Raw genomic sequence first — 21,770 nt, forward strand, 5'->3', positions numbered from 1 at the left:
TGGCATAACCGAGCTCAGGTGAAAGAGGGGGAGACAGATTAACAATGACTAATGATTAAATGCGTAAAACGCATAAAATAAAATTAAAGGTGTTGTTTCTCTTGGAATTAGGTTTTACTCATTTAATCAATATTCTTTTTTTTATGTTTTCTCTACTATTCTCGCTTAAATCTTTCCTATAATCTACTTTAAAAAGGAAAACAAACAAACAAAACAACAACAAAACCCCAAACAATAACAACAACAACAACAACGACCAGTGTTGGGAAGGTTACTTTTAAAATGTATTCCATTACAGAATACAGAATACATGCCCCAAAATGTATTCTGTAACGTATTCCGTTATGTTACTCGATGAGAGTAACGTATTCTGAATACTTTGGATTACTTAATATATTATCATGCTGTTTACAACTACGTGAATGTACTATTGCTGTGATTTATTACTGTTACTGAAGGTCCGCGGCTCTGAACCGTAGTAAAGGGACCTCTGGCTAATACGGTGGGTTCGTGTCGGGCTCGTAGCTGAAAACTAGCTTTACTTTGTTGTCTGGGTCAACTTTGCTAGCGAGAGACAGAGAGAGGCGTTGAAAGGCTGCTCCAACGGAACTTATTGTTTTTGGAGGAAAACAAGAACACGGTGTACAGTCGAGTCTTAATAGCTTACTTACAACTGGGCTCGGCAGGCACTCTTCTTGGCTGCAGTGGTTATTATTATATTTACATGCTTCCAGCTCCCGTTTTTGCTCGATGACAGCTCGTACTTTTCCTTTTTCTCCCTCCCTCGCTCACAGACACATAACGTGTATGGCAGTCCATTCTCCCTGCAGCACGGACTACACTATGATGCTACATTCTTTAGAGCTATACCGGTAGCATTCTGCCTATTAGCTTAGCACAACAACAACAGGCGCTCTCTCACCCAGGAAACACGCAGAGAGAGAGAGCGTCACCCTGTAACCATGGCAACCGTAACGCTGCCGCCTGGAACAACAGAACGTAGCTGTCAAACAAAACCCAAACAGTCCTGACAGTACCGCAGTGTAATCCATTTATTTCAACAAAGTAACTGTATTCTAAATACCACCTTTTTAAACGGTAACTGTAACGGAATACAGTTAGTCATATTTTGTATTTTAAATACGTAACGGCGGTACATGTATTCCGTTACTCCCCAACACTGACAACGACAAAGAAATTGGGAATTCAAAGAGTCGGGTAATTTTATTTTACAGTGCAACAGCGACATCTTGTGTCCTTACGAGGAATCACAAGCTACGCTTCAGCGATGCAGTGAACATTTGTCGCCAGCGGGCGTCGCTGTTGAGTCATACTGCGTTGACTGCACAGACAGCAGAAGTCAACCAAAGAATTTCTTCTACAGCTGTCGCCATCTTGCTCCAGAACATAAACAACACCACCGAGTCCCGTTAGCGTTTGGGTGTACCGCTATTTTTTTTGTTTTTGTTTTTACTTTTTTGATTTTGGAAGAAAACAACAAGTCTTCCGGCCTCAGCGCCGATGCTTTCAAACGGAGATGATGTTTGATGTGGTCACCTGAGCCGCCGTGTCAGTCGGTATGACAGTCGTCAGCTGATGTGCGTTGCTTGTAAATTGGTTGTTGTGTGCGCGAGCATGATACCATGACAACGGTGCGGCTGTCATTAGCACACCCTGAAGCATTTTATTTCAGCTTCATATCTACCCGCGTTATGCTAGTTTTGAACGCCTTAAGCGAAATTGGCTTTTCAGTCGTGTATGTTTAAACCAGCTGAGCTTAGACGATGACGCCAGGCTAACCAGGCCGTTTGGTTTGTTAGCCGAATAAGCTACTTGCGTGTGTGCGCGTGTCTTTGGATCGCGCACATTGTGTTCTGGATGGGTTCTGCTGTGAAATAAGCTGAGCCGTTTCTTACACAGACATGGGGATACACTGCGGATTTCCTTACCGGGAGGGAGCGGAGGTTTAAAGGGGGGGGCGGGGAGAGCAGCAGAGGGGGCTTGCTGCTCGTCATCCCCGAAGAAATGGACCAAGAGTACGAGAGACGGCTGCTGAGGCAAATCAACCACCAGAACCTGCCCGCAGAGGCCCGCCTGACCAAGGTGAGGCACAGTGAGCGACATTTAACACGTTTCAGCACGGCTGCAGAGTCTTCTCGTGTGAGTGTGCTGTTTTTTATTAGCACTGATCTTTAGTGGACTGCTTATCTCTTATGTTCATCCTAGTGTTTGAGCGCTACCTGCAGTCCTGTCAGTGTGAAGTCAGGGGACCGCTTCATCCCTACTCGAGCTGGAAGCAACTGGAGCATCAACTTCCACTATGCCAATGTGAGAGGTGTTCGTTTGGTTAAACTAACAGTGACAGCTCAGTAATCCAGGCCAGTGGTGACATACCTTTCACTTTCTTGACAGGAGAACTGTCGCTCTCCCAGTCAGAACCATAAAGCAAAGGACGCCACTTCAGACTCAAGCAAAGGTCAGAAGTCTTTATTATTATTTGTTATGTAAATGTGTTATAACAATCATTTAAAGTCCAGATCTGCACCTCGAACACGAGCATTTTCATCACCGCGCTCACTGCCGCCCCTCCAGATGCTGTGGCCTATGCTGCCCTGTTGAGGAATGAGTTGCTGGGGGCTGGGATCGAGACGGTGCCAGACCCTCACACGGAAGACCGGCGGCATGCAGTCCTCTCGCAGGACTCTCACAGTCTTTTTAGGGTAAATGACAACGGGGGTGTGGGTGGCCATTAAAGTGAATTTAAAGCGACTCCTGCCGTGAGCTGTCAGTGTGATATTTACATCCGGCTGTCATAAACATTTCACGCATGTATTATGCTGTTATTTTTGACTCACATGCAAGTTGGCCAAAAGAGACAACGTCCGTACCAAAACGTGGTGGCAGTTTGCAACTGTGGTTCTGCTTCCTCTCTGCAGTACACTGTCCACACTAAGAGAGTGCCTTTTGATAATGACAATGAAGTCTCACCATACTCCCTTTCTCCACTTAGTAACAAAAGGTATGAAATGTCTCACACACACACGCTGCTCACTCATCAGGTGTTTGAGCCGTGCTTTTTTTATGAGGAGGGGTTTAACGTCTCCATGTTTTGTTTCTTGTAGTCACAAGCTGCTCCGCTCTCCCCGCAAACCAGCCCGAAAGATCTCCAAGATCCCCTTCAAAGTGCTCGATGCTCCGGAGCTGCAGGATGACTTCTACCTCAACCTGGTGGACTGGTCAGCGGGCAACCTGCTGAGTGTCGGCCTGGGAGCCTGCGTCTACCTGTGGAGTGCCTGCACTAGCCAGGTAAGTGGGGGTGTGAGTTAGATTTTAAAGAGGTGCGCTGCAGATAAGGAGTACTGGACGTGCTTATTTTTGTGTTCAAACAGGTGACGAGGCTGTGTGACCTTTCAGTGGACGGAGACTCTGTTACGTCAGTGTGCTGGAACGAGAGGGTGAGCAAGCGACTGCTGCTTGTGTGTGGCACGAGAGAGGAGAGTACAGACAGGAGAACAATAATGTGTGGGTTGCTCGTGTTTTAGGGGAGCCTGGTCGCCGTCGGGACGCACAAAGGTTACGTTCAGGTGTGGGATGCAGCAGGAGGGAGGAAGCTGACCAGTTTGGAGGGCCACTCAGCCAGAGTAGGTCAGTCCGAGCAGGAGCGAAGTGAATTCAGTCAAATGTGATTTGTGCATCTCTCGCTGAGAAGCCGTTTATCCTGCTGCTGGTAGTGGTGGTTTCAGGAACAACCGTCGCTCTGAGCCTTTAAGCTCATGCTCAGCTCTCTTTATTTGGGGCATGAGAATAAGAGAACCTACCCTGTGTGCCCAAGGTGCCCTGGCGTGGAACGGGGAGCAGTTGTCTTCTGGCAGTCGAGACCGAGTGATCCTACAGCGGGACGTCAGAACGCCGCCTTCTGCTGAGAGAAGGCTGCAAGGTCACAGACAGGAAGTGTGCGGTCTCAAATGGTCCCCCGATCACCAGCACCTTGCATCTGGAGGCAACGACAACAAGGTGAGGCGACTAAAACAGCACATACTTAAGGAAATTTTAGGTTAGAATCTAGGTAAAGGTTCAAAGTAAGCATATTCAAGCTGGACTGATATCTATATATTTTAAAGCAGATGTTCGTACCTCTTTAGCCTCTTCTAGGAGTAGCCCTTGAATTTTTGTTCTGAACTGAGTGGTCTCTTTTATATTTCTGCCTCCTTATAAAACAAATTGACTGGGTTTACACTAGAAAATATCGAGGGTGGTCTCTGCCCATGGAGTCACCCATGGAAATGATTCTAATGGCTGTCACAGCATGTTTTTATTGGCATAAACTGAGGTGTCAAAACTTGTCATTAAGGGTCTTTATGGAAGAAAGAGTTAAACTCAAAGCTCTCCTTACTGACCTCTTCCTGCCTTTTGAACAGTTACTGGTGTGGAACAGCTCCAGCCTTCTCCCTGTGCAGCAGTACAGTGACCACCTGGCAGCAGTGAAGGCCATCGCCTGGTCTCCGCACCAACACGGGCTGCTGGCGTCAGGCGGAGGCACGGCCGACCGCTGCCTGCGTTTCTGGAACACGCTGACGGGTCAGGCTCTGCAGAGCACAGACACCGGCTCCCAGGTCTGCAACCTGGCCTGGTCCAAACACGCCAACGAACTGGTGAGGAGACGCAGACACGCACTGCCCAACACTCTAAGACGTGACGTCAGCACAGCAGCGTCTGGCTATAGATAATGTCATCAAGCTAGTTAGACCCCCTTTGTGAACACAGTAGCTCAAATATTAAATTAGCAAATCAGATCCCGTTTGGACAGCTTAATATAGAGCCAGTTACTAATGCGCACATTGCACCCGTGTTGTGTAATGCAGCGTTCGGTTTAGCTGGAACTGCGACCCCCGCTGTGCTGAGTCATGGTCAGTTTTCATACTAGCTGTTGTTGGTTTTGTATTGAATTACATGATACTTGAAAGGCGTTTCTACTGTGTACACATGACAAAACCCTGAATTAAAACAGCTTAGTTACGCTCGACGCCCAGAGATGGTTGCAAATTGAAGTGAGCAGTATGTTGAAGGTCTTTCAAACTAATAAAGACTTCTGCAGTATGTTATTAAATTCCAATATTATCGTCTTACACTGGTGTTTTCTTGGAAAGAGCATAACCATCCAAATGTGGTCTGAAATTTCATTTCACTAGCTGGGCTCCTCATTTATGTTTGACAGCGTTTTAGCAGGAAAAAGTGAAAGCTTTGACATGAATGGAGCTGCGGTTTGGGGAAGGAATCGAAGGAGTCTGGTGACGGCTCTCGGGCCTGGCAGATCCCCATGTGCTAAATAGAAGTGAAGAAGTTGAAGAATGGAGAACAAGGAGGGAGGGAGGCTGGGGCACGTAAACGAGAATGATCAGCTTGCAGAACTAGGGGAACCTCGTGTTTGGAGGCGTGGTCCTGCTCCTATTCTGATACATAATCTCCAATAAAAGTGGTGTTTAAAAAGTCTTTAAGTATAACTTCCTTTTTTACTTTTGCTGTTCAAAGATCACTATGACTGCGTAAAAAAAATGAAGAATTCATACACTGCTTATATTTAAGTGCCGTTCCACTCAGGAACATCAGTACCGCATCAGACGCTAAACTGATGACGATCTGTGGTGTTTGCTTATTACATTTTTTTTTACAAAATCATCAATTTATATATTTATTATACAATAAATCAGGATGGGACATGGTTGGAAGCTCCTCCTTGAGTGCTTGGCAGAAGCATCCAACTGCAAAGTGGTAACTGCAGCTCTTTGTTTCCAGGTGAGCACACACGGCTACTCTCAGAACCAGATTCTGGTGTGGAAGTATCCATCGCTGACACAGGTGGCCAAGTTGACGGGACACTCCTACAGAGTCCTGTATCTGGTATGATCACACGTTCTAAACGAATCACCGTGCATGTTCAGCACTGATGTAACTAGATAGTTGCACTTTGATAACTTACACACTTCTAGCGTTTGCATACATTTTAATTCAGTGTGTAGCAACATGCCGAAGTAAAACTGTGCAAGAATCACTGTGTGTTACATTTAATGGACATTAAACTAGGGATGCATTTAAATCCTGTGGTCTGCTTCCATCAGTGAATTCCACACTTCACTGTTGCATTATTTTTCACAGTAATAAAGAGGTCATTTGTGGTATTATATAAGTAAAGAAGCTGATTTTATAGTATATCTTCGCACCAGTTAAAGCTCATGCCTGTGCTGTTGTTCTTACTGCATTCAGTGCATGTAAATCAAAACCATTTTGAGAATATTAAAGGATCTCAAAACTGTCTTTGTAACTGTCCTGTTAAATCTCTCACGTGCCACATTTTTTCTGCCCTCTCAGGCTGTGTCACCAGACGGGGAGGCCATCGTCACAGGAGCGGGAGACGAGACACTACGATTCTGGAACGTCTTCAGTAAGACGCGCTGTACCAAGGTAGAGTAAATTATCCGAGAACTTTATATTCTTAATTTCTGAAAATGAGTAAAACTTGATGCATTTTAATGCGCTTCACACTGTTTTGATGTATTTCTCTTCCCAGGAATCAAAGTCAGTACTTAACCTCTTCACGAGAATACGATAGTAAACGGCCCGGGGGTCGGGACGGTCCTCTGGAGGAGCCTGCCGGCTGGGGTGTGGCTGTAATACACAGAGTCAAACAACGACACTCAGACTAGCCTCGCCGCACAAACTCTCATCCTTTTCTACAAAAGGATGGGGGCAAAACTTCGACGGACAACTGCCACCCCTCACAGCGATGTCACCGATTCCAGAAAAAAATAACACACACACAGAAACAGCAGTCTTTTGTCACAATTTGTTGTCTGCTTATCAAGTTGATCTCATTCTTCTTTTGTTGTTGTTTGTTTTTTCCCGTTGTGAAAAGTGATCAAGTCGTTTTCTTATCTATCAGCAGAAGTACACCTGTGCAAGAGTTCTAAGCTAAGTAATGCAATGTAAGATGTTTTTTAAGAGGCGCTCCTTTGTAACAGAGAGAAGATAAAGCCTGACCTGGGTGGCTTTCTTTCGTTAGATAATGTGTGAATATGATCTACAGCAGTATGCAACAGAAGAGGGAACCACAAATAAGTGAACAAACACGACCGGTTGCTCAGGTGGCTGCAGCAGAGTTTCATGTGTTTATTGTTGTTTTGTCAGTGTTCATAGACACGAAGCACAGGTTTGGAACCTTGCGCATTCCTGCCTATAGATACGAAAATGCCACCCTGACTCTTATTTCATTTTATCCTGCTTTGGATATTTTATTAAAAAATATGTCGCACAGAGACTCGATTATCTTATAAGTGTCCACTCAGTGTGTCTGTGGGAGCGTCTTGTTTTCCAGTCGTGCTTTCTTAAGTCTCATTTAGCACCAAAGCCTTTCTGAAAACGAGGATGAGCTGTGGGCCTTTCTCAAAGACCCGGTGAGGAAGTCGGATGCAACGCTGGCAGCTCCGACTAGTAATCTGAGTATCCAGAGCCCTGCGGACCTCGGCAGAGCAAAGCGAACTCCTTCACAATCTCCTTAACGCGACGCTTGTTGGTTTGTTCCCTTAGAGAGGGAAAAAAAGAGAACAGATTTGGCTGTTGGACAGATTTGTATTTGAAATCATCTCCAAAGCTCATTGATCATAAAATGTCATTTTATAAATGGGCCAAATATCATAAAGTCATGTCTTACATCCTAATTTGGCATCAGTAATGTTTCGAATGCGTTCACATTACATGCCGTGTCTTTATCGTGGAATCAAACAAGTTTGTAACACAGCAAAACTACAGACAACACATTTAAAAAGTTTTTGTTATTAACAATTATTTTTAATGTATACAAACACCAAGTCATGCTCAGGTCAAGCTCCAGAGTTAGAAAACTTGAACTCAGCAGTTTAGTAACGAATGTTATTTTATTTTCAGTCATGAAATGAATGCAGGGATTTTTTTTTCTCTGAAGTTTAGTTTTGATTGAAAAATATTATTTAAAAAAAATACAGATCCAGAAGTAACTTAATATTTTACATAGTCCACATAAGAGTGACTGACATGTACAGCATCCTTAATGCTGATGTTTCAGTGTTACATGAGGCTATATGTTAGACCAGCAGAAACGAGCTGAAACTGTTACCTGTGTTATCAGCAGACTGATCATGCAGCAGTTTTTCCATAACTGCTTATGTTTAAAACTTTGCTGGTGACTTTTGTGTTTTTAGTTTCTGAATAATTTTACTATTTTCATCATAGCAAAAGCAAAGTCTGAAAAGAATAATATACATTTTCTGTTTTCTGAGGATATAAGACTTAATACTAAAGAGGAAAAAATCTGTTTTGTTCCATTTTGCCATCGATGAACATTACACTTAGGTCCATGATCTCTTGGACGATACAGCTTTTGCAGTTTTGCCTCTGAATGCCAGCACAGTGGATTTTAAATCAAGCAATAGAGATGTGATTAAAGGGCAGACTTTCAGCTTTAATTCGAGGGGTCTTATAAACGTTTTGCATTCACTCTTTATTAATTACAGCCATTTTTAGAGGCTCAAAGAGAGATTGGAAACTGACTGACAGCAGTATCCTGGTCAGGTGAGGCTTGTTTCATTGTTATTTCATGACAAATGAAGCAGACAGATTATCTGAAGTTGACTTTGTATTTTATATCTTTTGACTGTAATTTTAAATATGAAGCACAAGGAGAAGTCAGTGCAAGTTGGTGAGGACACCATTAGGCTGAAAAACTTAAACCTATCAGAGAGAGAACAACTTTGAGAGGTGTAAAATCTACTGTATGGTTTATTTTTAAAAAGCAGAGGAATGCACCGGACAGCTAACCGACACCAGAAGACCACATGATGACTAAATACTTTCATGGTTAGGAAAAACAACTCGACAGCATTCTCAATGTCTACAATCAAGACACACTTTCATGAGTGGAAATGCAGAGGATTTACAACAAGGCGCAAAACACTGGTTACATTCAAAATGTGTTAAACCCTCGAATTAAAGCTGAACCTCTGCTCTTGAGTCATATCTTGACTGTTTTAGAAACCACGGTGGTGGAGAACAGAGGAAAAACTACAAAACAATAAACAACTTGTCCATTAACCTAATAGGTAATACTTCTCTACCACTTGGTGCTGTACTTTACCTTAGAAGCTGCTGACTGAAGGTGTGTTTCTGCTCTGCAGTGAGCTGGGCACAGGGGAACCCTGGGGTCTGCAGTGTTTCTTTGAGCCACTGAGACAACAGGGCCGGGCAGTGCCTGCTTAGATTGAGCAGCACCTCAGAGAAGTGCTCCGTCAGACTGCTGGGAGACTCACCTCCAACCGCCTGAGAGAGGAGGAAAATACAATATGTTAGCATTAAAAGACAAATTCAGTGCCAGAATGAAAAAAGAAACCCATGGGTTTAACGAATTGAGGTGGACGCTCCGATACTGTCACTAGTTTACCTGCAGAACGGTCTCTGTCAGGAGCTTTCCATCCCTCTGCAACACATCACCAAATGAGGGCATGTCTTTACAGCGACTCAGGAACTCTGTCTGCCAGGAATAGGGTAGAAAAGGTGAGAAATTCAGTTCTGACAAGAAACGTGATGTTATATGAAAGACATTTTTTGCCTCAGCTTACAAAGAACTGGCTGGCAGCTTTTACTGTGGGTGTCTCTGGAAACTTGAGTGACAGAATCCCTGCAGACAAACATGACTGATTCAGCGAGTGACTCACACAAAGGCACTTTTGCAGGAACTGTATAAACAATGTAAAATTTTCTTTTCATGAGCATGCGGTGATACTCACCACAGTAAAACAGTGCTTTCACATCTAACTGCTCAGACAGATACAAATCAGGCTTCCTTTTAAGAATCTAACAGACGAGAAGACATGGGTGTTGTAGTCAAACAATGAATTTCTTAGACGCTCCTAAACTCGCACGGCTTCCACCAACCTGGGCGTGAAGGTCCATAAACGATTCAGCAATGTCAGGATGATCTCTCGGACCTGCCGAGCAAGCACACGGTAAGAAAAGCCCTGATTCAAAACAGGTGCATTTCCACCAGCCTCTTATTACCTTGCTGAAATATAGTGAGCGTGGTGGATGTTAACACTTCAGTGAGGCTTCTGATGTGAGGGATGTGATGCTCCTCTCCAGCAAATATGTGAACCATCTTTAAAACAAACAGAAACAAAGAGACTGACATCTGAGCCTGCGAGAGTCTGTGTCAGAGTCAGAGGAGTAATACTTTAACTCTGGCCTGTGTATGCGGAGGTGTACCTGCCGAGCCAGGTCCAAAGCTGAGGCTTGTGGGAAGGCGCTATAGATCTCCCCCAGCATCTCTCCCAGCTGAGGAACCATGGGTCCAAAATCATGTAGGAGGGTTCGAACTGATTTATCAAAAACCCCACACACTGCCTGGTAGAGGGGGGCGCAGTGGGCATGTGTGAGTCATGAAACACACATACACACGTTTATGCAAGAGGTGAAAACCCTCCTACCTCTACCACCTCCGAGTCATGGAGCCATTTGCTGAGGATGGTCTGGATCAAAGTGAAGACTTGTTGTAGCACAACGACCACCTAAATTTAAGAAAAAAAAGAAAAGAATAGTTTTTAATTTAAAAATATTAGCATAAGAAGTTCTATATATGAACTTAGACACTTTACCCACAGGCATAGTGGGTTTTCTAACTGTTCTCTGCTAATCAAGCTGTTGTTTTTCCTCTGAACTTACTGGGTTTTGCGTGCTCTGGGGGACTGGGAGTCTGGAACTGGCTGCTCCCTCTAAGCAGTCTGCCTGCCGATTGATGTCCAGAGTGGTAAAGAGACTGGCCAGCATCCCCACAATGTGGATGATGCTCTGTTTATTAGTGGGATTCAGCTGTGGGGAGAGAGAAGGTACATGGGTCTGATATGTACAGCACAAAGCTTGAAAAGCTTAAAAAAATAAAGGACAAGTAACTGTCAAGTGTCTGCTGTTACTGTAAAAGCTGTGCTAAGTATCTGAGTGTGAAAAGATGTTTTTAACATCTTAACTGACAAACTGCGCATCGAAATGCATTTTATCTGCACTCTAACAACTCTGGATTACTTGCTGTGCTCTATTTGCAAAGGAAGCATTGTTACTCTTTCTAAATGTGGATATGTTATATAACAAATGACTGTTTGTGCACTTTCATCACTGTTTTCACTTGTTTGTCAGTGCTTTAAACTGGAGGGGGGGGGGGGGGGCGTGAGTGGAAAAACGCTGATGTCACGTTCACGCAGGATTGTGCAACAGTGCAATCAAAATGTGATGACAGCTGTGGGGTTGCCCCCATCAGTTTTAATTAAAAAAAAACACTCAGACACAGAGCTGCCAGGTGATGCAGAACTGCTTCAGAAAAACAGAAAGTTCTTCTTTTTTCTCATGAAGTAAATGATGAACTAGTCAAACTAATCACACTAATATCTCTTTTACTTCAGACCAAATTGTCACCAGCATTAAAAAAACAGCAAGGTCGCCCAAACAATTCGTAGGCACCAGCACCTCTTCTGTAATTGTTAATACAGTATCACATTTGTATCAGTTACAATTTTCATTTTCACTGTTAAAATAAAGGACCGGCAGCGAGACTTGCCAAAAAAATACAGTACTATGCTTTATATAATAGAAGCTTACCAGTATAATTATCAGTACAACTGTATGTATCTGTATCTATCATGTAATGCAGAGTCTTCACTGTTGATTAGTGTTTGCACCCCATCCTGGCATTTACATACAATGATGTGACAAAGAAGTTGTCCACAGGACTCTCTGCAGTCCTGTGGACACTGAAGCACCTTGATTCTTTCCTTTTGCAGTTAATCTGTTTTAGATTTGCTGCTGTGTTTGGGATCATTGTCCTGTTGCATGACACAAGCTTTAGCTGTCAGGCAGATGGCCTCACATTTGTCTCTGGAATACTTTGGCATACCTACGAGTTCATGGTCGACTCATTGACTTCTGCGTGGTCCTGTAGGTGTGAAACATGCCTAAATCATCACTCCACCACCACCGTGCTTTAGCGCTGGTATGACGTATTTGTGCTGATATACTGTGTTTGGTTTTTGACAAACATGATGATGTGCTCTATGGCCAAACATTGCTTGTTTGAATGAAGACATTGTTCTAGAATTTCATTGGTTTGTTAAATTCAGCTTTGCAAGATTTACAATTTTTTCAGATTGTGAATAATCGTTCTCACTGTTTAATGACGGACGTCAGATTGGTTGGAAATAGTCTTGATGGGCAGCTATAATTGCTTCTCTAAGATTATTGCTGGCTGATTTCGTGTTTGCCGTTGTGTTAACACACACCTGAATGTTTCAGAGCAGCAAACTGCCAAACCTGCTGCTTTTATAGAGGTGCTCATACTTGCTGATAATCAGTTAATCACATATGATTAGCAGCACTTAGCAGTACCTGTCACTTTAATTCCTATGGTTGTATTAAGGATGGACTTAGTTTTTCACATGACTGCATATCGATATGGTTTCACTCAAATTGCACTGACTTAACATTGAGAATTTATACTAATAGGTAAGTGATGGTGTTTTGTCTGCTATATGTTATTAAGACTGGTCACCCTATACAGTAAAAACTGGAATAAACCATTACAGACTATTACAATACTACCCCCACCCACATTTACACATATACAAACACACTCAAAATAAACCAGACACTAATATTCTGTAGAAAATATACAAATATTGCTGCTCTTACTTTTTTCTCAAAGGCTTCAGTGTGTTCTATATTCAACTGGATTTACAAAGAATTGTAAACTACAGCACTTCCTGTATTTTTTTTTAAACATCAATTTACTAAAGCATATAATTATTATTATTTTTACATTTACCTCCTGCTGGGCCAGTGCATCCAGCTGCTGGATGTGAGGCGTGATGAGTGAGTGCAGTCTCCCTAAAATCTCCTCTGATGGCAGGGCAGACAGCAGGAAACCCAAACCCTGCATCAGCCACATGCACTGGCTGCTCTGCACACACACACACACACACACACACACACACACACATACAGAGAGAGAGAGAAAACACATAATAAATTCCACCCTCAGACAGGGAGGTGATATGGTCTGTGTTTCAAAGTAACTGTGACTGTTTAAGGTTAAGAACTCACCTTGTGGACTTCTTTAACCAGTACATCCTACAAAAGCACAGTAAACAAATCACTGCATGGTTTAAAAACCCTGATTACGTGTTGCTGTGTATGCCTCTGTGTCTGACCTGTGACACCGTCAGGATGTCCTGAGCGTAGGGGCCGAGGTCATACCGGCACTCCCTGCAGATCCTCTTCAGTGTAGATACACTAGACACAGACAGCTCTGGCTTTGCAAGGCCCTGAAGCACCATAGGCAATATGCCACCCAGCATCACCGGGTGGTCAGCCAGCCACTCAGCAAGTGAGCCTGTTCGACGAGGGATGTTAAATTTCCGTTTGAGCATAAACCCAAATCACAATCACAAATCTACGATCATAAAAGAGAGCCGAGCAACCAAAGATCTGTTACCACAGACCAAACAAGAAAAAGAGAAAATAAGAATTTTCTTTTAAAATAAGCATAACTTTTTACTATGAACAAGGACAATATCATGCAGGTGTCTGAACATACACTGTACCTATTGTGTACATCACAGTGTCGGCTAGCAAAATGTTACTGATGTTGATTCTGGGGATCAGACCAATAAGACCGGGAATAACATCAGAGTAGTTCACGTCTATGGTCTCAGCTATGGACTGGAAGCCAAACAACAGCGCCTCAGTGTCCTGGAGATGGAAATAAACAAAGTCTAGTGTTAGAGACAACATGAAGCATTCCAAATTGCATAAATATAGAAATAACTTGGCAGCTCAGATTCTTTTATTTTATTTGTATAATTAAACTTTCTTGCTGTTTTTATAATTATATTTATAATTTTTTTTAATGATCATTTATTACAGTAAAGGATGTCTTTTTACCGTGCATATGACAATAAAACTTGTAATTTGAAAAAAAAAAAGAGACACACAGCAATCAAAATAAAAAAAGAATGAAAATAAAGAAATAATTTACTTCAACAACTGGTAAAACACAATGTTTGTAAAAGCTCTTAAACACAACTAAGCTGAGATGATAGAAACAAACAGTCTGTTACACACACAGTCAGATAACAAGCCACACATTCAGGAGCTGTAATATGTTTAATAGATCTGTTAAAACAAGTTATGTAAAAGCAACTATTGACTATTAGGCTCAAAAGATGAGATTATTTTGAATGGTCTGACTCACAGCAGTTGTAAAGGTGCAGACTTATTCCTCTAAATCATAAGTACAACTGAATAATTAAAACAATAACAATATCCCTAATACTCAGTGAAACATGCTATTTACTTCAGGTCTCTATTCCTAATGCTTAATGAAGTAGGAGTGGATCATGGTGAATTGTGCTATAGTTAGCTCTGAATACTGCTTTGAAGTGCTTGAGCACTCAAGATAACAAGTGTGGGCTCTAGTAGAGAGCAAGGAGGCTGTCCTTTCTTCTGCAACATTAACAATGCTACCTTACAGTGTCAGTCACTTTCTCTATAGATGGCTCAGCTGAGCACAAATCTTTTGTTTGGTCAAAGAAAGACTAATATCTGCCCCTGATGGACACCTGGAAGATCTTATTTTTGTTCTAAGAAGCAAGCACCAAGAATGGGTCACTAAAGAGGCCGGCACCATGTCATCACAGTTTTATAGAAGGACAGATTGAAACAACCAAATCTATTTGTGAACTAATTTACAATTTAGTTAACACACATATGCAATAACTGCAGGTTCATTACTACAGGTGAAACAACTTTTACAGTCTTATCAGTCATCAAAGATTAATTTGCACTTTTAGCTTAGTTCATAGATAATCCTAATGTGTGTGTGTGTGTGTGTGTGTATATATATATATATATATATATATACAGGACCCTAAGAGCCTTCATCAGGAAATCAATGGGAATGTGGCGTACAACACTAGACGCCAACTTCAAGCTCATAGCACACAAGTCACCATCAAGTGTGGGATCCACCAAGGAGATGCTCTGTCCCCACTGCTGTTCTGCATAGGCCTGAACTCCCTCAGTGAGATCATTAACAAGACTGGCTAAAGATACCGACTACAGAATGGAGCAGTTGTCAGCCACCTCCTGTACATGGATGACATCAAGCTGTATGCCAAGAGTGAACACACCGCCAGGATATACAGCAATGACATCAGAATGTCATTCGGACTGGAGAAGTGTAGTCGGATGGTAACAAAGAGAGGGAAGGTAGTCAGAACTGAGGGGATCGAACTACCAGAAGGCAACATTGCAGACATAGAGGACAGTTACAGGTACCTGGGGATCCCGCAGGCGAATGGGAACCATGAAGAGGCCGCTAGAAAAACTGCAACCACCAAGTACCTGCAGAGGGTCAGGCAAGTCCTGAGGAGTCAGCTGAACGGTAAGAACAAGATCCGGGCTATCAATACCTACGCCATGCCCGTGATCAGGTACCCTGCTGGGGTAATAGGCTGGCCAAAGGAGGAGATAGAAGCCACTGACATCAAGACAAGGAAGCTCCTGACCACGCATGGAGGGTTTCACCCCAAGTCCAGCAACCTGAGGCTGTACACTAAGCGGAAGGAAGGGGGCCGGGAACTGGTGAGTGTCAGCACCACAGTCCAGGATGAGACAACGAACATCCACAAATACATCAGTAAGATGGCCCCAACTGACCGCGTGCTCAGTGAATACCTCAGACAGCAGAAATCCAAGAATGAGGAGGAAGAGGAGGCGCCATCATGGAAGGACAGGCCCCTGCACGGTATGTACCACCAACAGATAGGGGAGGTGGCTGATATCCAGAAATCCTACCAGTGGCTGGACAAAGTCGGACTGAAAGACAGCACAGAGGCACTAATCATGGCAGCACAGGAACAAGCTCTGAGTACAAGATCCATAGAGGCTCGGGTCACACCAGGCAAGACCCCAGGCTGTGTAAAGATGCTCCAGAGACAATCCAGCACATAACAGCAGGGTGTAAGATGCTAGCAGGCAGGGCATACATGGAACGTCATAACCAAGTGGCCGGCATAGTGTACAGGAACATCTGTGCCAAATATAACCTGGAAATCCCGAGGTCAAAATGGGAGACGCCCTCAATGGTGGTGGAGAATGACCGAGCTAAGATCCTGTGGGACTTCCAGATACAGATGGACAAAATGGTGGTGGCTAACCAACCGGACATAGTGGTAGTAGACAAACAGAAGAAGACGGCCGTAGTGATCGATGTAGTGGTTCCCAATGACAGCAACATCAGGAAGAAGGAACACGAGAAGCTCGAGAAATACAAAGGGCTCAGAGAAGAGCTCGAGAGGATGTGGAGGGTGAAGGTAACAGTGGTCCCAGTGGTAATCGGAGCACTAGGTGCAGTGACTCCCAAACTAGGCAAGTGGCTCCAGCAGATCCCAGGAAAAACATCGGCGATCTCTGTCCAGAAGAGCGCAGTCCTAGGAACAGCTAGGATGCTGCGCAGGACCCTCAAGCTCCCAGGCCTCTGGTAGAGGACCCGAGCTTGAAGGATAGAACCCCCGCAGGGGCAAGCGAGGAATTTATATATATATAATATATAAAATCTCATGAGTAGGGTGAGAAGCTGGAAAAACAGAAACAACTGTTTAGCTGAGCTGATTTGATCAGTTCTCCTGGTTTATTACTGCTCTGTAAATTCCAGTAGCTTTAAAGAATTTATGCTTTTATTATTTATGCGTTTTCTTTATTAAGTAGATGTTCATTGCACTGTGAAAATAATAGTTTACTCTTTTTTTAAAGTGACTTCAATTACTTTGCCTCTTGTTTGGTTGGTTAATGTCTTACACCTGGACTACTTTAAAGCCATGACAAAGTCATTCATCTTTCAAAGACTGATGGGTTGCATGCAACAGGAAAAAGACCCTCAAAAAAAATCTGCAAACTTTCAGAATAAGAAGCCTTTAGATTTTGAATGTAACTAAACAAATGTCTGCACACATGGTTTTATATAATCACAAGTGGAACTAAGCGATGCTTTGTGACCTGTTTTCTGCCACTCGGTCCTTGTATACAAGATAGATCAAAATCTAGGGAAAAATACAAAAACCTCAAACTGCTGCCTCCACTTGTGTAAATTAAAACTTCAGATGAGCAGTCTCAGCTGTTTTAGAAGGAGAAAAATAAAGAATGAATATTTGAACTGTATTTTTGCCTTTATTTATTATACGCATGTATTATATGTATGTATGTGATGTTTTTAGAGGAATGCAACCTCTTTGGCATTTATTTCAATGGCTTTCTGAAGCACCTGAATCACTTTAGTAATGCTTACTTACTTTTTTAAGGTTGTGTGGTTTTTACAAGTAAATCAAAAGCTCATTCTATGAAAATTCAGTTAATACATTTTCATTTTAACCTCTTAAGCCCCAAGCCTACCTGATCTCCTGCCTTTTGCCCCCGTATCAGGGGGCGTTGGGGCTTAAGAGGTTAAGCAGCTGAATAGGAGTTATTCAGGGCATTACCTGCCATACTGCTGACTGCTGGGGGTCCATCAGTAGTCTGCCAAGCCTCTCATAGAGGTTACTGAGCAGCTCTGCCCCCAACATTTCATACACGTACATCAAAGTGTCCGAGATGTCGACCCTACAAAGTCAGGAAAACATATTTGTAAAGTTGGTCTTGGGCGTTGAAGAAAGATTATCAGTGTAGATTATTAAAGTCAGCCTTCAAATTTCAATCAAACAGAAAAAATATTAAGACCAGACCCACCTGTAAATACGAAACTGCTCTTTGTCATCAGAGGACCAGGAGGCGTACTCTTCCTGGGAGGGATAGTGGGATTTATGAAGCAGCACGTCCACCAGTTGGAAGTAAACTGGCCTGTAAACCTGCAGGTAAACAGACTGCTTCTCCTCCTCAAATGACAAAATGTCATCCTAAAAAAGATAACAAGCTGATTTTGTAAAAAGGAAGTATAAATCTTTTGTCCCAAGGCTCGCAAAATTTCAAAATCTCTGGTAGCCCTTTGGGCAGGCATTCTTCAGTTTTTGGTAGCCCAAAATAAATTTAAGTAGCCCGAATAAAAAAGAAAGCTATTTTTTTATGTTTTGTTTCCTTTACAATATTATACATTAAAGTATAATATTGTAACGGAAACAAAAGTTAATCAAAAAAATTGTTAAAATACAAATCACAGCAACTGGATAAAAATTACAACCATCAACTCAAATACTTGGTTCAAATTGAACAGAAATTTCTATGAACTTGTAAGAACTGTGTAGAAAATGAATCAGTCTGTGTCAGATCCTGAATCTGAAATTTCCACTGAAGTCACGGGTAAGAAGTAAGTGGAACCAAGATCTAGGCCATTTGCTTTTTGAAGTTTGCAAAGACTGATAAATTTTGCCAAAGGTAGTTCACTCTTTGCAACATAGCACGCTGTTCTAAACAGCTTTTTCAGGAGTTCTTGTTGTGCTTGGTTTATTTTTAGTATGTTTTTTTTTCCTAATTGCTGTTTGTTCTGGGAAAGATACTGCAGACTGGGCAATAATGCATTTCTCATGAGTTCTGATGGGGTCTTTCTTAAAATTACTGGTCCCAGTAACAAAGGCGCTTGTCGATTCAGAAATCAAATGAAACTCACAACACACCTGGCAGAACATCATGTTATTTAGCTCGTCATATTCCAGCCACAGAAATTCTTTTGTCCATGAAACCAAAAAAGCTGCGCTTTCTTTTTGCCTCATAGTCTGATTTGTCATAACTTTTCCGTTTTGCGGAAGGCTTTTCTTTGGCTGCCCCTTCTTCACCCTGACCTGTCTTATTTGGCTGAGCAGAACTAAAATACCAGCTTAAATCCTCCTGCTTTTACACACACACTCACATAACGCTCAGCGATTCTTTGCGCACTCAACCTCTCACATGTTTAAGCTTGCTGCGAGAGATTTCACCTGTCGTGTTTGAATAGTAAGCTAATCAGTGATAAGACGATGTCAGAGGAATTGGTGCGCAATTAATCGTCACTCACAAATCAGTGCTGCTGCTCTCTATACACCGTTCGCGCGATCGCAAAATGAAAGTGAAAGCAAAAAGCAAGCGCAAATTCAAACGCGATTTCAATATGTCACATATTGACAGTGGCTCATCGATGCCAATGAGATAATTACTCAGCTACATTGGCGAAAGAATGCAAAAGCATATACATATATTTTCCTTCCTACGACAGGCCGACGGGCAGGGCTGAGTTAGATTTTGGTAGCCCGACTGGAAAAATCGCTAGCCCCGGGACGTCGGGCTAGCGATTTTGCGAGCCCTGTGTCCTAATGGACAACACTTTAATACTTCACTCTCCATACCTGCAGAGTGTACCAGAAGGTGAGAGTAAGAGAACTCGTGGTCTCATTAACTGGGTAGTGTCCAGGGATGCCCGTGCAGAAGAGAATCATGTTAACCAGAGCTAGGTATTCTTGCCAGTGGTCCACCTGTTCCAACAGAACTCTGTCACAGGGAAAGAAATGTAAGAAATAAAAGAAAATTTCAGACATAAAAGACAAATGGTGGAGCCCAGGTGCAGGGTAGAGTGTGTGTGTGTAGTTGTGTGCTACTCTGTGTACCTGGAGTGTGTTTCCCCTAAAGCAACTGCAATTCGACAGATACCATGTGAGGTTTCCATGTCCCCATCCTGAGCTGCTGTCTTCAGTTGGTCATAGAGGCCCAGCACCAGAGGCATCAGGCTCAGTAGAGCATTAATGTACCTGCACACAAATGTTTGGAGTCATCCACCCATATACTGCATGTCACTCATCATCACCTAATCATCCAGCTGTGCTTCTCACCTTTGGCAGTCGGGCTGTGAGATGGCGTTAACTACCGTTTCCACAGCTGCGTCAAACAGCTCTGGGTCGGACAACGCGGTGAAGCAGTCCTGGAGCAGTTCCTGGATTTCCCCCAAAGGCACATCTAGCGCCACCCAGCTAGACAAGCATTTGAGCACCTTCTCTTTCACCTGACTCGATGAGTCCTGGCTCTGCATGAGCTGTCGCAGCAGAGGACACACCACTGCCCACTCTCCGGCAAGAGCCTCCCTCAGCTGGCCTCGCCGAGCTTGAGCCAAGCGGCTGCTCTGGAATTCCTCTGGAAGCACGGTGAGAAGCTCTAGCAGAGTGAGACAATGTGTGTGGGGGTCCTGAGAGGCCTTTGCTGGAGAGCCATCTTCAGGATCAGGTTTGTGCGGTTGGAAAGCCCTCACCATGTCTGCCACCGGCTGAGACCAGGCCTGGGGAATTACGTTAAGAGCCAAAGAGGCCAGTGCTACACACAAACGAGTCAGCACCATTTTAGGCCCAGAAGAGAACTGCAAGATATGGCTGAGCAGTTGCGTCCTCAGGCTCTCGTGCTGGTCCGCAGCGAGGTCACTCCAGTGACGGGAGATCTTGGTGTGCAGAGTGCTGGCACCGAAGAACTGAACCTCTGGGATCTGCAAAGCGACACATTCACACACGGCTGCTCTTAGTTTCACATCCAACCAGGCTGTATTAAGTTGTGGTGCCTAATGTTTGTTACAGAAAAGTGAAGCGTGGGGGTAAAGAGGGAAAAACTACAGACCTTGTCAGGGCTGAGCAGGGCCCAGCAGAAGTGCCAAGCCTGTGCAGAGGCCTGGGCCTGGGTCAGCCACTTCTGGGCTACATTCTTATGCTCCATGTCTGGATCAAAGTACAGCTGGTAGAGAGCCTGGATGGAGAAACACATACCAGTGCAGAGAACAAAGTAAGCGATGTAAGAAGTCAAAGGGATATGCCGAGAATATTTTAGCACATAAAACTGGCTTTAAATTTGCAGGGCAACATGTACAACAACCACTAATAATCATTAATAATGCTGGATGGCCAAATGTTTGAATTTACTGAAAAATGTGTTGTCACAGCAACTAATCCAAAGCACATGTGTTAGTTATTATTAGTACAGCAGGTGCTTCTAACTGGCATCATATTACAAATGCTACACTTTGCCCAGTCTCTCTACGATGAGCAAACTACAGTTATTTACATGATAAAAAAAAATCCTTTCACTAATTTGGTATGAAATCATATTTATATCAGCAGAATGTGCTGCAGTTATTTTTCTTCCTGGGAAAACATGCTGCTGTTTCCATTCCATAACTCAAACTTCCCAGTTAAATGCACGAGTTTTGACTAAAATCCTAACTTACCGACTCCACATTCTCTACCGTTAACTCCAGCTCCACCGCGGTGCCTCCCGGGTTGCCTGGAGGCTCCATCTGGCACAGGGTGAAGGTTTCTTTTACTGTTGCGTCTGGATATCCTTTACAACTCAAAGCCTGATTTTTTAAGGAAAAAAATTAAAGGAGAATTCGGCGTCTTCCAAAGTGTGTCAAGACAACGCTGAGAGGGGACGCAGCGGGTCATTCAGCTGTCCGTGCGGCACACAGGTGGGCAGTGCGCTCAGCCGTGACGACACGCTGACCTCAGTGGGAACTGAGAGGTGGTTGAGCCAACCACCTTGCTGTGAGCCACAGCAAGACACTGACACACATTCAGCTGTTTGATACCGCAGACTAGTTTTCACAGTGATAAACAGCGCAGTAAAACTTGTCAAAGAGCGCGTTCACTTCGGTGTCACGGCGCTTCGAACGGGCGCTCCTGACTCACGCATCTGCGCCTCTGACGCACTGA

General features: G+C 43.4%; 2 protein-coding genes across 2 annotated transcripts; one reads left to right on the forward strand and one right to left on the reverse strand.

Annotated features, from left to right (window-relative positions):
* Positions 1–1,436: 1,436 nt before the first annotated feature.
* Positions 1,437–7,312, forward strand: fzr1b (fizzy/cell division cycle 20 related 1b). The gene is made up of 14 exons (XM_085141677.1): positions 1,437–1,577; positions 1,921–2,103; positions 2,227–2,328; positions 2,413–2,476; positions 2,593–2,720; positions 2,937–3,019; positions 3,123–3,306; positions 3,390–3,455; positions 3,543–3,645; positions 3,833–4,014; positions 4,419–4,652; positions 5,794–5,898; positions 6,367–6,459; positions 6,566–7,312. Exons 1-14 carry the CDS (start codon positions 1,548–1,550, stop codon positions 6,605–6,607), a joined length of 1,599 nt encoding a protein of 532 aa, XP_084997803.1. The 5' UTR covers positions 1,437–1,547; the 3' UTR covers positions 6,608–7,312.
* Positions 7,145–21,676, reverse strand: LOC146498138 (importin-13-like). Its single transcript, XM_085141669.1, has 21 exons — positions 21,287–21,676; positions 20,683–20,808; positions 19,914–20,554; positions 19,692–19,832; positions 19,434–19,575; positions 17,848–18,014; positions 17,601–17,721; positions 13,668–13,815; positions 13,275–13,456; positions 13,168–13,194; positions 12,890–13,024; positions 10,744–10,890; positions 10,509–10,589; positions 10,288–10,425; positions 10,084–10,180; positions 9,961–10,013; positions 9,813–9,879; positions 9,645–9,703; positions 9,467–9,556; positions 9,164–9,345; positions 7,145–7,576 (listed from the first exon to the last, which is right to left on the reverse strand). Exons 1-21 carry the CDS (start codon positions 21,353–21,355, stop codon positions 7,483–7,485), a joined length of 2,907 nt encoding a protein of 968 aa, XP_084997795.1. The 5' UTR covers positions 21,356–21,676; the 3' UTR covers positions 7,145–7,482.
* Between the last annotated feature and the right edge of the window lie 94 nt (positions 21,677–21,770).

This window comes from Neolamprologus multifasciatus, chromosome 18 (genome assembly GCF_963576455.1).
Source record: "Neolamprologus multifasciatus chromosome 18, fNeoMul1.2, whole genome shotgun sequence".
NCBI classification, from domain to species: Eukaryota; Metazoa; Chordata; class Actinopteri; order Cichliformes; family Cichlidae; genus Neolamprologus; species Neolamprologus multifasciatus.

What these genes read in the sequence shown, in the direction of transcription:
- fzr1b (XM_085141677.1), top strand. Translation starts at nt 1,548, where the DNA reads ATGTGGTCACCTGAGCCGCCGTGTCAGTCG. An exon ending in TCAACTTCCACTATGCCAAT is followed by an intron (nt 2,329 to 2,412) that starts GTGAGAGGTGTT and finishes CTTTCTTGACAG; the next exon opens with GAGAACTGTCGCTCTCCCAG. An exon ending in GGAGTGCCTGCACTAGCCAG is followed by an intron (nt 3,307 to 3,389) that starts GTAAGTGGGGGT and finishes GTGTTCAAACAG; the next exon opens with GTGACGAGGCTGTGTGACCT.
- LOC146498138 (XM_085141669.1), bottom strand. Translation starts at nt 21,355, where the DNA reads ATGGAGCCTCCAGGCAACCCGGGAGGCACCGCGGTGGAGCTGGAGTTA. An exon ending in CACTGTGATGTACACAATAG is followed by an intron (nt 13,457 to 13,667) that starts GTACAGTGTATG and finishes CTCGTCGAACAG; the next exon opens with GCTCACTTGCTGAGTGGCTG. An exon ending in GCTCACTATATTTCAGCAAG is followed by an intron (nt 10,014 to 10,083) that starts GTAATAAGAGGC and finishes CTTGCTCGGCAG; the next exon opens with GTCCGAGAGATCATCCTGAC.